The following is a 17,231-nucleotide window of genomic DNA, read 5'->3' as shown; positions in this document are numbered from 1 at the left end:
AGGGAGAAGGTGAGACAGGGGTGGGGCAGGGGGTAATACCTGAAAGAGAAGCAGGTCCTCACCATAGTCCAAACTGGAAAGCTCCGGGACGCTACGCATAAAGAGTTTAGTTTTTCAACTTTGAGATAAACATTTTAAGAAAGCTTTCTGAACGAGACCACTCCTTCACAGCTTAAAGTATAATTATGGTGCCTTAAAAATCACAACTATACAGTATGCCGAGGTGAAACTACTCCTAATAGTTGTTAAGTAGTTCAAAGAAATCAGGGATCAGTCATTCCTTGTAAGGAGCGTAATGTTACGGTTCTTACCACTTTGTGTAATGGAAAGCCTAAAGCCCAAAGGATGGCAAAAAACCAAATTACAGAAGTAAAAGGAGAACAGACAACAAACTGGAGGGGGGCACAAGACCTGTGCCCAACACTTCATTTTTTCTCAGGGGATGGTACCTTACACAATCTCCGGCTTCCTGCCTTCTACACCCAATAGTGTAACCAATGCTTTAATGGCATTTATAAAATGATATCCGGGATGCTTTTCTACATAGGCTCTCTCTGAACTATTTGAAGGATACTCAGCCAACCACAGTCACTCTTATAATGTCCCTATGGGGTCATGCACACCCAGCGCACAAGCTAATGGCAAAAAGGGACGGGGGATTGGGTGCAGGGAAGAACAGGAGGCGTGGGGAGGAGCTTTGACCAAGCTCACTCCATTCCCAACTTTAAATGCTAGTGTTCCCCCAGGGCTCTGCTAGCCTCCTTCTTCTTATTCATTCATTGACTATCCTCGCAATCTCCTCCACTCCCAAGTGTGAATTAGTATAGGAGATAATGGCTCCCACGAAGCCTGCCAATCCGGCCTCTCTACCAAATGCTGAACGACACATCCATTTACAGTAGCAGATTGCTACTTTCATATTCCGGGCACTTTAAACTCGATCGTTCTGAATTAAATTCATTATCTTCCCCTATCAACTTTTCTCCTTGTAGTCTACATCTGTCTATGCAGCCACTTCACTTGATCCAGAAATTAGGAAGTCATTATAAGTTGCTGTCTGTTATCACTTACCCATATCCCCACCCTACATCTAATTACTCAACTCTGCTCCTTTTCAGGACAGTTCTTGAAAACCCATTCTCTCCCCTCTATGCCACTGCTGCTGCCTCAGTTCTGGTCCTTAGCATGTCCTGCCGCATTCACTGCCAGAGCTGACTAACGTCCCTGTTTCGAGTCTCTTCCTCTTCGATGACTATTTAATAGAAGTATGTTTTAAAAACACAAACGGCCCAAGAGCTCCCCTAGGTAAAGCCCCAGAAACCCCATCACCTCTCGTGAGGGGCGGAATTCTAAGACGGCCCTAAGATTTCCTGCACAATCCCCATCCCTGGAGCTGTGAATAGAATGGATCTCACTCCAATGGTCAGATTATGTTCTGATGGCACAGCTGACCTTAAGATCGGGACATAATCTGGGTGGGCCTGACCTGACTGTGTGAGCCCTTAAAGGCAGAGTTTTTTCAGGCTGGTAACATCAGGGGAGGCAGAAAGATTTGAAGGTAACCAGACTCAAAGTGAGGGAGGTTCTGTGCTGCTGAGACAGAGGGGGGCCTCGTGGCAAGGCCCCGAGAGCAGACTGTAGCAAAGACTGGTCCCCAGCCGACAGCCAGGTCCCCAGGCTTACAACCAGGAGAACACGAATTTTGCCAAGAGCTCAAAGGAGCATGAAGGTGGCTCTTTCCCTCATTCGGCCTCCAGATGAAGATTCAATCAGTGAATAATCTGATTTCTGCTGTAGGAGACCCATGCAGAGGACCGGCCGAAAAATGTGATGACAAACATGTGGTTTCACGTTGCTAAGTTTATAGTAGTTTGTAACGGACTCAGCGATAGAAAGTCAAAGTATCTAAACGATACCCAACCTTGTTAGCACATCAAACCTATCCCCTCGGATGGGTCCTTGGCCTTCCTTTCCAGCCTCGTCTGCCTCAAGTACCCCTGATGTTTCAAATGTGTTCGATGCCCGCTCTTCATGTCTCCTTCCCTGCCCAAGCTCTAAGCAGAATGATGTAAATATCCCGAGCCTAAGCAGAATCACTCTGGAAATTCAAAACCAAAATAAAATAGAATACATGAATGCCGCTGGACATTAGGGGGCCTTACACACCACCTCAGGGAGTCAGCTGACATTTTCGAGTAATTTGTGTCTACCTGCCAAATAGTGACACACACGTGTACCATTTTTAACACGATGAACCGGGGCTGAGAACACCTCTACTCCAAAGCAGGTATTTACAACCAGCTGAAGATGTGCACTTTTGCTTTTCTGTCAATAGCCTGGTTTCAAAACCTAGGTCCGAAAAGAGAAAGAAAAGTCCAGGAAACACACCTCAAAGAGCCGCTCCGAATTTCTTTAGGCAAGAGAGAAGTTCTCACCGATAGTAGAGGACCTGCCCCAACACGAAAATGAAGTGAGCTGGGTAGGTTCCCATTTCTCTCCTTTTTCCTGGCTACTTCTCTTGTGTCCCTAGCTATTTCATGAACACCCAGCATACCACACAGAATTCCTAATATGGTAAGAGGCAACGAAACCAAAACACACACACAAAAAAACAACAAAACAAAAAACCAAAAAAAAACCAAAACAGAGCAACCCCGTCCCATAGCCTATACTTGCTACCGAAGGACAAATAAAGGATGATCTGAATTTGTAAGGACACTTAAAATAAAACTGAACATAAAGAAGCCTCTTCAAATACATCGCTCAGAGTCGCCAGGTGAGAAATCAGAAAACACAGGGGCGCCTGGGTGGCTCAGTCAGTTAAGCGTCCGACTTCGGCTCGGGTCCTGATCTCGCGGTCCGTGGGTTCGAGCCCCGCGTCGGGCTCTGTGATGACAGGTCAGAGCCTGGAGCCTGTTTCAGATTCTGTGTCTCCCTCTTTCTCTGACCCTTCCCTGTTCATGCTCTCTCTCTGTCTCAAAAATAAATAAATGTTAAAAAAAAAAAAAAGAAATCAGAAAACACAGTGAGTCGAGGCTCAGTAGAACTAGAAAGAATGTTTCACGCCAACTTCCAAAGGGACTAGACATGAAGGAAGAACAGAGTGATGTCGTCAGGCCCCTTCCATAATGGACTCTCCTGCATGATTTGAGAGAGTTCATTACTGAGGCCAAGGAACACTACCTCCTTGCTTGCCGTAAAATGTGAGTCAGTGCAGGATAAGAGACTGGCACCGAAAGCCAGAAATGGAGTGCGTATAATTATTTTAGAACACACTCAGGCTTGTTAAACACCTCCTGATTTCTGACACCATAGTAATAGCACCTTAGCTACATCTTCTGTCTCCTCTCGGCAGGTTCAAGCTGTGCAGTATGAGCAAAAGCAAATTTCCTGTTTTCCAGGTCATTTCTCAATCCTGACAAGCTTCTAGGTGAGTGGTTTTGTCGTTGTTGTTATTTAAGACTGAACTTTGTTTTAGGGCGGTTTTAGGTACACAGCAAAGTCGAGGGAAATGTTTTCCCACGTCCTTCCTGCCCCACACACGCACAGCCGCCCCCACTATCAATAGCCCCCACAAGAATGGCAGGGTTGTTACAATCAATGAACCTACACGGATTCATTGTTATTATCGTTATTATCGTATGTATCGTTATTATCACCCAGTCCGTAGATTACATTGGGTTTCACTCTTGGTGTTGTACTTCCTATGGGTTTGGACAAATGTGTAGTGACATGTATCCGTCATTATGGTGCCCTGCAGAGTACTTTCACGGCCCTAAAAATCCTGTGTGCTCTCTGCCTGTTCATCTCTATGTGCCCCTCACCCCACCCCATCCTCTGGCAACCACTAGTCTTTTATTATCCCATAATTTTGCCTTTTCCAGAATCTCATATCATCAGAACCATACTGTATGTAGCCCTTCAGACTGGCTCCTTTCACTTAGAAACATGCATTTAAGGCTTCTCCAAGTCTCCATGTCTCTTCATGGCTCTTTCCATAGCACTGAGTAAGATTCCATTGTCTAGATTACAACACAGTTTACTTACCCATTCACCTACTGAAGGATAAAAGCAAATCTCTAAGCAGTGTAAAGGCTATGATCCCATTTTTATATTAAAAAGTCTCCACTCTACAGAGTGTTTTTATTTAAATTCTTCTAGGCAAAGCCTAGAAGTATACACTTTATACTTTACGGGGTGGAAGTGTATCAAGTTAGGGAAGCTTTCAAATCTGCTAGCCACTATAGGTCCAACAGGGTCCCTGGCACCTGTAAGCATTTAACATCCACCCCTGGCCATTCGCAGTCACCCCCTGAGCTCTCGTTTGCAAATGAGAAAACTGAGAACACTTAGGGGATGTGCAAACAAATGGCGAAGCCAAGATGTCACAGGCTGTCGCTATTACAGGTTGCTTCCCAAAGTTTAATCCCCTTAGGCTCCAAATTCAATTCTTTACAGAATCAATTGTGAAAGCTTATCCTACTGTACAACAATCCTGAGGTCTGATTTGACTGTTTCATGGTACTTCCACAGATATTCATGTGTGCAATTTTTAGGACATCTACACATTATGAGTTTTTTTTTTTAATTTTTAAGTGTGTTTATTCAGAGAGAGAGAGAGAGGGAGGGAGAGAGGGACAGAGGGAGAGACCATGCACAAGTGGGAAAGAGGCAGAGAGAGAAGGAGAGAGAATCCCAAGCAGGCTCTGCACTGTCAGTCCAAAGCCCGATGTGGGACTTGAACTCTCGAACCATGAGATCATGACCTGAGCCAAAGTCAGATGCTTAACCGAATGAGCCACCCAGGTGCCTCCATATTATGAGTTTCAGAAACACACTTCTATTTTTTATTTTTATTAACAAAATTTTTTTAATGTAATGTTTATTTGAGAGAGAGAGAGCATGAGCAGGGGACGGGCAGAGACAGAGAGGGAGACACAGAATCCGAAGCAGGCTCCAGGCTCTGAGCTGTCAGCACAGAGCCCGATGTGGGGCTTGAAATCACGAGCCATCAGATCACGACCTGAGCCGAAGTCAGTTGCTCAACTGAGTGAGCCAGCCAGGCGCCCCCATAAACGCACTTTTAAAAGCCAGCCTGCAAGTGATCCTTTTAACTGAAGTATTAAATGCTAGTTCTGCTACTCAGTGCATGCATTGAAAGTACAACTACAGTTCAACATTTCTACTAGGCTGTCTGTAAAGAACCTGAATATTTTGAGTAGCACAGCATCAACACTGAGAGGCCAAGTTTCTTAGCCAAAGTCTCTGGCTATTTAAAAAAATTAAAAAATAGGTCAAAGCTAAATCTAAGTTTTCAATTCACATAAGAATTTTAAAATGGCCCCCCTATTTATTACTGGCGCAACTTGCACTGGACTCTCTGAGTGTGTCTATCTGATCTGGAAAACTTGAGAGAAGGCGTAAATGTAAGAAAAAATATAAAACTCTGGCAAGAATGATGAACAATTTATTTTTCATGTACGATAGCCCCAAATGAGGCTCACACTCAAAGCTGAATGCACTACTGGCTTTGAAAGAGGTGCCAAGCTTGGCTGCTGTAATTTATTAATTGTGGCTGCCATAAATATTAGCCACAGGATATGTCGCTAACAAAAATATGCAGTTGTTCAATATCACTATGAAACGTTTTAGCAGAGCTTTCGCCCCTCTTTCATCATGCTTCCTGTCTCCTGCTGAATTATTTAATCGCCATACCCAAACAGCAAATGTGAATGAGCTGACATACTATGAGATTTCTCCCCTTTCCCTCTGCTATAAAAATTAACAAGATCATAGACATAATAAATGACAAAAAGGCGTTTACTTACAAATACAACTTAATGTTCCTTTTGGGTTATAAATATTCTTTAAAGTAACATGGAAGCATGTCGACCTCCCTTCACATGCAAATTGGACACAGGACCACAACGCCTGTGTGCCAGCCAAACCCTGAAACCAAGTACTGCCTGAGCAGGTGCTTCCTTTTTCGACTATATGTCATACTGACTGGATCAGTGAGTAGATGCCAGGAGTCAAGTGAAAACTACTTCTTCGTGAATGTTTTATCCTGTCCCTACAGTAAGGCCTTCATTATCATCATACTGTACTCCAGTCTTCCCTGACCCCACTTCTATATTTTGCTGGACATCTGCATGGGTGCGCACGTGCACACACACACACACACACACCCATCCATCCATACTGGAGGCGGGGACTGAACTAGAGTTCACGTTCTCCTCCTACTAGAAGAAACTGGGATTCTACTGGACTTCACTTCTGGATTGAAAAAGAGGTCACAGGTGCTGTTCTTAGATGTCTGACCTTGGAGACAAAGTCAAAAGACACCTGCTGAAACAAGCTAATGAAAAAAAAGTGATATCAAAATCAAGAGACTATCACCCCACACAGAAACGGTCCCAGGTTATTACCCATCTAATGAAAAGATTTTCTAATCTTATGGCTGATACCAGGAGTCTCCCTCCTAAACTTCCTTTAGGGCCGAGAGTATTTCTATGAAAAGAAAGGCATCAATTTAAGTGCTAACTAAGGGGAGATGAGCTATAATCTTGAAAATTATAACCTGTCTTTCATGGGGGAAATGCTGTAATTATAAAATGAACTGGCAATTGATCAGGAAAGTTGAAACAAAAAAAAAAAATCACAGGATAATGAAAACTGCTGCTCTCTGGGGGATGGCTAGGGTCTTCAGTTTAAACTGGCCTTTCCACTTGGAGGTGGACCATGGTAGCTGTAGAACTTGCCTAAAATTATTCTGTATGAAGGCAAAGAGCTGAGCCAAGCCTGAACCCTGTTCCACATACCAGTTTCAAGAGCTTCTGTATTAGTTTCCTCTTCTTATTCAAAATGAAACAATGTTGCTTCTTAAGTTCTACTCTTCACATAGTATCTTATCTCGTGATCCCTATGACCAGATTAGTATAACCAGAAGCAAAGACTTGACAACCACTTTTAGAAATTAGGTTTAAGAAGTTTTAAAAGAATGGCATTCTTTCCATTGGCTTAACCTGTCTCTCTTGGACAGGATCTGCTTACAACCTCAGAGCCCTTTTGTTCCCAGGGAGGCCTGATTAAGCCACTCCAGGCTTAGAGTCAAGCTGCCGGTTTATTAAAAGGAGACACTTTTTAGAGCGTCTATGGCAGATGTGCTTCAAGGAGGTTTCAAAGCTCTCCAGCCACCAGCAGAGGGGAGGGAAGGAGAGAGAGAAGGAAGAGCGACTCTGGTGGTCTTACTTACCCCCAAATTACATACATTAACTACAAAATTTAGAAAAAGTCAAAGGCATACAGAATTACCAGTAAAGGAGATATTCAAGAATCTAATATATTATTAATTCGAAAAGTGGATCTTCCTCCTTCTTCTCTTTTCATCCCACTATTTCACAAACCCAAGCTGGACATAAATACTGTTTCGGTTTGCTCCTTCTGCAAAGACTTAGAATGGTTCTGGAGCTATAGTAATAAGACCTCTGAAGCAGAGGGCAGGAGATCTGGGTTCTAGTCCTTCCCTACCCGTTCCAGGCTGTGTTTCCTCACATTAACTGCTCTGGGTCTATTTCCTCATCAGTGAGACGAGACAGAAGACAAAGTCATTTCCAATGTCCCTTCCAGACTTAAGACTGTGGGACTCTATGAGTAAGACAGTCCTCTGTCGAAGCCTGAAGTCTTACTCAGTTTTCAGTGCCTAGAACATAATAGGTCCTCAAGAAATACTTCATAGGAAATCCTCTGCAAAATTAGTAAAACTCCCTGGGGAAGATTGTGCACACAGTGTGACGTTAGTTCTACAGATTGAAATCGTTGTAAACACCAAAAAAGAATTTGCATTAAGGCAAAGGCTAATTAAAACTCAAATGATTAACTTTCTCGTTGGGCCTACTATGTACAATCTGATCAACGTATTCTGGAAAATGCAAGGATTTTAACAGGGTGTCTGGTGAAGACCATGTCTTAAGCGATGTTTTGAAGCTGTGACATAGGTCCACTGCTAGGAAGGAGCCTGGTGCGCTGGGGCCACAGCGCCAGCTCAGCCCGTATGAATGGGAGGCTGTGGTCACCACACAAGCTACCGCCATGCTGGGAGACTCTATCTGAGGAGGGAAACGGGGACTGTCTTGGTCTAATATAGGGAAGCAATTCCTTGGCTTTCAGGGCCAGGACTGAGTTATGGGGGGCCTAAACTGGCACCTAATAGGTGGAAGCAGAATGGGTGCCAGGTGGGATGGCTGCGGGTCTGTCACACCCAAGAATGGCACTTAGACTAACAGGTATTCCTTCTTTTATGTGGTCTTTCCCTAAACCTCAAGTTGAGCCTAAAGGCCAGGGTGCTATGGGGAATTATTTCTGAAGCAGCAGCAGAGAGAGCAACCCCTCCCCTGAGCCCAAAGAAAGGGGTCTGTGGCCAACCCGCCATCTCAGAAGGGTCTGCGACAAGAAGGTCACCCAAAGAGTAAAGGAATTTAAAAGATTTTGTCCAGAGCACACATGACAACTCTCAGAGATAAAAGTGGGGAAGATTCTGAAGGAGGTGACATCTAAGCAAGTAAACCAGATACAAACAGCGTGAAATATAACCTGAAGTTTGAATCACAGGACGGTGAGAGGTAGAAAACCGAGGATTAGTTTTCAACCTGAAAGATCACGCACGCCCTTCACTAAGCAATCGGGTAATGACCATCTCTGAAAATCAAGCACCCTATGGTAAGTAAGCAGCACGAAATAAACAAGACCGCTCTCCGGAGCAGGGGACCACGTGCCCGTGAAAAGTGCGACTCCCACCTGCCTGCCAGCAGAACAGGCGAGTTCACGTCAACAACTCAGCAACAGGAAGCGGTCGGACAACACCGTGGGGACATGAAGGGCGCGGGGGACGGTAAGGGGAAAGAGCAAACCTAGTGTTCCCGCAGCACATGGTCAGACTCCTGACATCCGCAGAACAAATCGCCTGCCAGGCCTTAACTCCACGTGACCATCGGCAGCAAAGCAACAAGAATCCTCAGTGATTGTACCTTTGCTATGGCTTCGACCACCCAACGTGCACAGACGCTCAGGTTCCAAAATTCACACAGCTTCCAAACCACCACCACCTGGCCCGGGGACCAGTTCTATGTTTTCACATTTATACTCCTTATTTTTTTTAATGCTTTTATTTACTTGTTTAGAGAGAAAGAGAGACAGAGCTCAAGCGGGGGAGGAACAGAGAGAGGGAGACACAGAATCCGAGGCAGGCTCCAGGCTCTGAGCCATCAGCACAGAGTCCGATGTGCAGTTTGGACCCACGAACTGTGAGATCATGACCTGAGCTGAAGTCAGACGCTTAACCGACTGAGCCACCCAGGCGCCCCTATACTCCTAATTTTAAACTTAATAAAGTGTTGAACAGATCACTGTCTACACTCATGACAGACTATGAGAGTTTATTTATTTATTTTTTAATGAAAACCAGGAGAAAAGATTCAACAACTTGAGTAAAAAGTGTTCATTTTTCTTAGCCAAGCCTTAATGAGGACAAATCTGAACCCCTTGGAAACACTCAGTACTGGCTCTGTCTGGTGAACGAGAGGGTGTGTGGTAACGAGCCTTGTAGGTAAGTGTTCCCATAGCTGCACCAAAGAGTCGTCACATGAGAAAACCAAGTTAATTAAAGTCCTTCCATCCCTGGGAGTCCCCAGGGGCATCGATCTTCAAGCAGGGGAGCTGCCGTGCTGTACAGGACACAGTGACAGCACATGACAGATGGCACGATGTGGTCAGGCATTCAGCTGAGCAGAGACCCACTGAGAGGTCAAATCGGAATTTATGCAACTTCACAGACTCAAACACCCTGTGACTTACGCAGCATCGAATGAACAGTACTCGCACTGGTTTGGCAAACATCCTTATTTTCTACTTTTTACAGTTAATTACTTCTTACAATCCATGAAAAGCAACAGGTGCCCTAATAGACTCTTTTGGATTATGACAATTCTATGTGCCCTCCAGTCGAGGACCCCCAAAGGTACTGTCAGGTAGTTTAGTCGCATAACCTACAGCAACTGGAAGATTCAGACACTGATTGTTTTTCCAACCAAATCCCAGTAAGTGAAAATACGAAACAGAAGAGTGGCTTGGACAGTTAACTGAATCATGGGCAAGACAGAGCATTTGAAAGTTTTTCACACATTCCTTTCCTGACCAATAGTTAGAAGGTAACAGAAAGCACATTTAGGATATGGAGCCATAGATATTCTTACCCTCTCTGGCTCCTTAGAAGCATCTCTGGATGGCAGCAAGAAATGCTTGTTGGAGCAAACTGCCCCATTTCTGTGTTTGCTTGTGATTCTGAACCATCCTGGCGTGACCCGAGTGATACTCAGGCATGGAGCCCATTCAACCAGTGGCCCTCTAGACAGGGTCAAACCTGGGGGGCAGGCTTTTACAGTTTCAGCGTTGCGCCTAAGTAGCTCTCTTTGATCTGCCCCAATCTGGATAGAAATCTCTCCCTCCAGTGTGGCTGATTCCCTGGCAGTTACCCCTGGAGGTGCCAGCCCTGTGTGAATTTAACTGGGCCCAGAAGCACTAGGTGTCCCCTTACCGTCGGGCCAGCAGCGTTTACGGCTGAAGTGGACTAAGCTGCGGTTTCCCATGCATAGACAGCAGGGTCCTTGTAAGTCACACCTGCAAGGTAAACCCCGTGGAGCTTCTGCAGTGACGCACTAGACTCCTCCAGCCATCGGCTTTCTTGTAGAGAACCAAACTACACCATAAAATGGCGTCAACGTCTTACACACGCGGAGGCAAACTCGTATTATGAAATACGGACTCAAATTTCAGATCACGTCTGACTTTCCTAAAACCAAGTCAGACTCGATCAGAATGGCGCCCAAACAAGAGAAAACATTTCTAACCGGATGGTCACTGGGAAATACATCGTGCGCCCGTCAGTCAGACTCAGATGAGTCCGCATGACACGGAAGCAATGGGACGAAAGCGGGGTGGAGCGCTATTTCCTTCATCGCATGTGACGGGGGTATTTTTATTTTCTCTTTTAAAATTTATGTCTGGGAAGTAAACAGCCGTTGTGAGAGTAAACTGGCTACAGGAAGTTGCTTGTGTTCTCTGATGGTCCAAGAAAAACGGGAAGGGAATGGCTATTAGTACTTATTCTGTCGGCGTACATGAAAATAGGGTTAGCATGTAAACATTTCCCAACATATATACCAAGTTGCTTAAAAGGCCTTTTATTATGATGAGATCTGTTCTTATATTTTACTAGGAGTAATTTTTTTTTACTATATTTTAGGTAATGAAGATTTAAGAGTTTGAAAAAATTATTAATAGTCAAACGGAAAAACACCAAATGCTGCAATGACCTAAGACTACTCTTTTTTTTTTAAACTTTTTTTTAACGTTTATTTATTTTTGAGACAGAGAGAGACAGAGCATGAATGGGGGAGGGTCAGAGAGAGAGGGAGACACAGAATCCGAAACAAGCTCCAGGCTCTGAGCCATCAGCCCAGAGCCCGACGTGGGGCTCGAACTCACAGACCGCGAGATCATGACCTGAGCTGAAGTCGGACGCTTAACCGACTGAGCCACCCAGGCGCCCCGACCTAAGACTACTCTTGAGGAAAATAGGAGAAAGCCAGCACAACTGAAAAAGGTTTCCATCTGACCACAAGGAGGCAGGAGTTGAAGACCACTACAGCACTGGGGGGAGAGGGGAAATGCTACCTTGTGGTTTCGAAGGAAAAGAGAACAGGGCCAGGGTATTCTAAGATGGGAGTGTGTATGTGTGTGCATGTGAGTGTACTCACGGGGGTCCTTTATATGTGACTATATAGTCTCGTGATAAAGTCACAGCAGAGGTGAGCCTTGTTGAGTTTGATGGTAAAGTAATGAAGGCTTTAAATAAGCCATGGGGGAAAACACTTAGGCATCGAGATTTCAGTAAAATAAAATGCTTTTCTTGATGCAGTATTAAATGCAAAAAAAAAAAAAAAAAGTTATGCCTGTTATTGTCTCCTGCGTCCTGTTCTTTTAAATTTTTTTTTTTTAACATTTATTTATTTTTGAAAGAGACAGAGACAGAGCATGAGCAGGGGAGGGGCAGAGAGAGAGGGAGACACAAAATCCGAAGCAGGCTCCAGGCTCTGAGCTGTCCGCACAGAGCCCGACGTGGGGCTCGAACTCACAAGCTGTGAGATCATGACCTGAGTCGATGTTGGACGCTTAACCGACTGAGCCACCCAGGTGCCCCATCCTGCATCCTGTTCTTAATTCACCTGAAACTCTATGTGTTAGGTACAGGGATTTAGGGAAGCCAAAGTCGGACGCTCAACCGACTGAGCCACCCATGCGCCCCAACAATTCTGCTTTTTCAATTCAGATTTTTGTGTGTCTCTTCTCTCCAGGAGTCTGAGAGTAGTAAGAGGTACTGGGAGTTATCTGGTCTGAGACCACATCTGAGGAGCTGATGGTTTCCATAAATGCACCTACAGTTTCTGCTGGAATCCTACTGCAGAACATAGATCACAAGGTTGACAACAATAATTTAAAACATGCGTTTTCTGTTTACTGAAAAACTGGACTTCCTGTAACTTCTAATTTAGTTCTGCTCTCTATACTTTAAAAAATATCTGTGTGTTATGACAGACATTCAATGCCAACTTTTCCGAGTAACTGAAAGTCGCTATCCTGTCCCCTCCAAATCTAGAAGGAGACACGTGGAAATGTTTTGTTTCTTCAACGCATTCTATTTCTCTAATCATTCTTCATGAGAAGAGGTTTCCAGATCCCTCACCATCCTGTAACTCTCTGCTGAATAAGCTCAGTTCAGAGTTCACGGTTTCTCTCAAGAATATGCCATGTTGCAGAAAGTGTTCAAACTAAGTATCTACCTTAATCTTCTCAATAATGGCTTTTTGAGGCAAGTATTTTCACCTCCTTTTTTTCCGGTCAACTGATGCGCAGAAAGCTTGAGTTCCCTGAAATCACACAGGTTACAAGTAGACAAATCTATTTTCACACCCGGGTCTGGTGGCTCCAACAAGTGCTATCCTGCACGAGCTAATCGACAAGACACTGCGGACGGGATCTCTCCCGCCCAGGAAGAGGGGGCTGCCAGCCACATTTGGCAAACCACACGCTGCACTTAAACAGAAACAACCATGACCGCACGGATGTTTCTGACAGCTACACCACGCAACTGGTTAATGCCGAGTTTGTAATCGACTTAAACCCAAAGATAAGTTTCACCCAAACTGTTACGAAGTCTGACCACCCCCTTCCTCTAACACATTTCCATTTTGCATCTGATCCCTCAAAACAGAACAAAGTTTGACCTGTTACTTTGCTTTAGTGTCACACACTGTCTGCTTCATGAGATGCCTGCATTCTGACACACAGGCCACTAGTCACTTTTAAAGGCCTGTGTCCCTTGAAAAGAATAGTTCAGGGGCGCCTGGGTGGCTCAGTCAGTTACGTGTCCGACTTCGGCTCAGGTCATGATCTCGCGGTCCGAGGGTTCGAGCCCCGCGTCGGGCTCTGGGCTGACCGCTTAGAGCCTGGAGCCTGTTTCCGATTCCGTGTCTCCCTCTCTCTCTGACCCTCCCCCGTTCGTGCTGTGTCTCTCTCTGTCTCAAAAATAAATAAACGTTAAAAAAAAAATTAAAAAAAAAGGAAAAGAATAGTTCAGCTTTGTGTGTGTGTGTGTGTGTCTGTGTGTGTGTGCGCGCGCACGCGCATGAGTGTCTTGAACGAAGACATGGATAAAAACTCAGTTTAGAGGAGAACAAGACTGAAGGACACTTCCTTAGGGCAAGGTTTTTCAGCACCGTTTACCTATTATATCCCACGCACCTTGCCAGCCAAGTTTTATGTGCCGTCGTATCTAAAACCAAGAGGCATTTTGAATGTGCTTTTTCAACTAGAATCCTGTTGCCACCTTGAGAACCACATCACTGATTCACAATCCGTTTTTCTCCTTCAACCAGTCAGCTACAAATAAGTCCACTTCACTCTGCCATATGCCCAAATCTCTCTATTATCTCGACAAGGCTGTCAGTCCATAGTGGCCACATCCTTCTCTACTACCAACATCCATGGAAAAACTGAAAATATCCTGTTGGCAAAGGATTTTGTGCCCCAGAAAAAAAGAATTATTCTTAAGAAGCTGTCAAATTGATAAAAAGAATTATAAAAGAGAAATAACTGACCAACAAGACCACGTCACTCAAAATGCTCACAGGGGCATTAACAGTAACGCTGAATTATATCCAAAGTTAATCACAAAATAAAAATTTTGAACTCAAAACCACAGGTTACCTGTAACACATTGGAAGCATGGGATATAAATTAAGTTTAGCAGAATGGTTAACACTTACATGCACCTCAGTCAGCCCTGCAGCATTTATCCGCCACCCCCACACAAAACTCAGTAAACTTCCTTCTAGACTCTTCTTTAGAAAGCTCTGGTAGGTAGGACGAGAGGGCTGCAGGGTAACCCTATTTATTCCATTAATAATACAGTCAATAGAAAGACTCCTCAAAACTAAGAAAAAAGTTTCTCTTCGGTCAATTTTTCCAGAAAGTGGATCCACACTGGAAAAACACAATCTCTCTCATGGTTACAGAAGTCCTTTACACTTCAGAGTAAAACCCAGGGAGGAGTACATTATTGAATCTCCCAATTCCCAGAATAAACATCTAACTCAATAATGGGACACTTCGAACTAAGACATTAGCCAAAATGAAAGCCATAAAAATGTAAAAAAAAAAAAAAAAAAAAAAAAAAAAAGGGTCTGTGCATGGCAAACTTTAGGCAGGATCCTTGGAGCATGTATTTCACTCCCTCCAGCAACCCATCAATATTTATGAGGTCACAGGATGACAAAAATTCAATCAGTTAATATGTGATCAAGTAACTTTTGATCTAAGAGTTTATTTTCAAAAGATCTTTTTTCTTCTACGTTCCTACAAAGTAACCCAACCCCATCCCCACCACAAATGACATTATCAACATGAAATGGATTTGAATCTTCTGATCCAAGAAAAGGACTGGGTACAGCAGTGCAGTATGCAAAATAAAGTAGGAATGATGTGGCATTGTGGACAGAGGAAGCAGAGAGGAGTGAATGAGGGACACAGCAAATCAGGTGGGGTTGGTACCGGCTGTGTCTTAAGGGGACCTCGGGGCAGACTTACAGCACACCCAGCAGAAGACGTGAACTCCATAAGCATGTGGTGGGAGGAGATGGTGTAGACGGATGTGCGAGGTCCTTGTATGACCAAGGGCAGGGGGCTGAGGTGGGAGGAATAAGCTCTTTGAATGAAAACGTTAAATCTGGGGCGCCTGGGTGGCTCAGTCGGTGGGGCGTCCGACTCTTGATTGCAGTTCAGGTCACGATCTCACAGTTCATGAGTTCGAGCCCCACGTCGTCACTGCCCACACTGTCAGTGCCCGGCCTGCCTAAGATTCTCTCTCTTTCCCTCTTGCTCTGCCCCTCCCCCACTCACGCTATCTCAATATAAATAAACTTAAAATAATAATAAATAAATAAGCAAACGAAAGAAAATGTTAAATCTGAAATTGAATCACCTGCGAAAGAATAAGCTTCTCCCTCCCAGCTGTGGGGGGAAGGCACTGGGCCGGTGCACACGCACTCCCGCTCCCGTGGCCTGAGTTCACACCCTCTGTGTGTCCTCTGTGCTACACGGAGAATGCAACAAATCATCCGTCTCCACCGCTATGGACAGGTAGTGTTGTCCCCATCTGTTAACTCGATCTTGCTAAATATCTCTGACAAAAGTCATCTCACTGCTCCTTCTCTGAGAGGAATTTTACTTTTTTTCTTTACAAACAAAAGCCACTATACCTTTTTACACTCAAACTGCAATGCCCACCACGATGTACATTAAAAAAAGTTACTCTAAGAGGACATATTCAGTTCACACTATCCTACAGTGCTGTGTACAGAAATTTACAAGTTTATACCGATGAATGGTTGAAATTATTCAAATACAAAAAATATTAAATAATTTAAAATAGAAAAAAATAAAATCATTCAAATTAAAAAGTATAACTATTCAAACAGAAAAAGTAAATTCATTTAAATGATAACTCACAAGATATTAATGAAAACTTGATTTAAGGCCCCCATTTTTTTTTTCCTACCATGGGGAGTGTTAGAAAAATATATATTTTTTTAATTAAGATCACATTTTTCTCTTGATTGTAACATTTTGGAGACATTATAAGTATTTTTAGTAATATGATCTGTTAAGGACTTTGGAAATAATTTTGTATTTAGAAACCAGGTCTGAATAATTTTCCAGAGTTCTGAAAACAAGAAAGTGCCTTGGATGCTTTACACCAACATTCTCCAGTTCTCAATATCTGGGACAAAAAAAGTTTTAAAACGTGCACTCACCTCCACGTCACAGATATATTCTGATCCATCCAGAAGTATCACTTTGCACTGCATGCTTTTAGGCTTTTTGACAATCTTTAATGGAGATCGAGATAGTTTACTGCTAGATGATTTCTGAGAAAGTTTATCGTCTTCCAATTGCTGATATTCGAGCTGTTTTGCAGCCCCAGCAGCGAACTCCCGTTCCTTGTCAGTGACCTGTGAAGAGCAAACAATGAACAGTCTTCACTGCAAGACAGGAAATAAATATTGCATTGCTCAGGCAATAGCAGAACCCTTCAGACATTGGTTTTCCTATTTCCAAGAGCAGGAGAGATGTCTGGATGAGGATATTGTGAATGGACACATATACGTATACAGATGCTTAAACTGCTAACAGTTTCACCTACATAACTTTGCCATTTAAATGTACCAATAAGGTTTCATTTCAGTTTGACTCGAGGATTTAGTTTAGAAACACTGAGTTTGCAAATGGCATCAAGACTTCACTAAGTAAAGGACGATACAAATGGACTCCTGACTTTTTCAAAACGCATTAGATAGTACCGGTCTTTAAAATAAATCCTTTAAGGGTGCTTGGGTGACTCAACCCATTAAGCGTCCGGCTTCGTCTCACGGTTCGTGAGTTCGGGCCCTGTGTTGGGCTCTGTGCCGACAGCCTGGATGGAGTCTGCTTCGGATTCTGTGTCTCCCTCTCTGCCCCTCCCCCATTCACACTTTGTCTCTGTCTCTCAAAAATAAAATAAACATTAAAAAATTAAGTCATTTAGAGTTTATCTAACTGTACTCTATTGTCTTCATTCA

The 17,231-nt window shown here is 43.8% G+C and overlaps 1 protein-coding gene across 10 annotated transcripts in view; it reads right to left on the bottom strand.

The window, feature by feature from the left end:
• Positions 1–17,231, bottom strand: part of EPB41L3 (erythrocyte membrane protein band 4.1 like 3) — a 146,755-nt gene that overhangs the window by 70,202 nt on the left and 59,322 nt on the right. For all 10 annotated transcript variants that reach the window (XM_042961820.1, XM_042961825.1, XM_042961823.1 and 7 more), the window contains exon 3: positions 16,428–16,625. In XM_042961820.1, coding sequence (XP_042817754.1) covers positions 16,428–16,625 — 198 coding nt within the window. The remainder of the gene's footprint in view (positions 1–16,427; positions 16,626–17,231) is intronic.

Source organism: Panthera tigris, chromosome D3 (assembly GCF_018350195.1).
Source record: "Panthera tigris isolate Pti1 chromosome D3, P.tigris_Pti1_mat1.1, whole genome shotgun sequence".
Taxonomy (NCBI): Eukaryota; Metazoa; Chordata; class Mammalia; order Carnivora; family Felidae; genus Panthera; species Panthera tigris.
The sequence above is the reverse complement of the archived record's forward strand: the minus strand, read 5'-3'. Positions and strand labels throughout refer to the sequence as shown.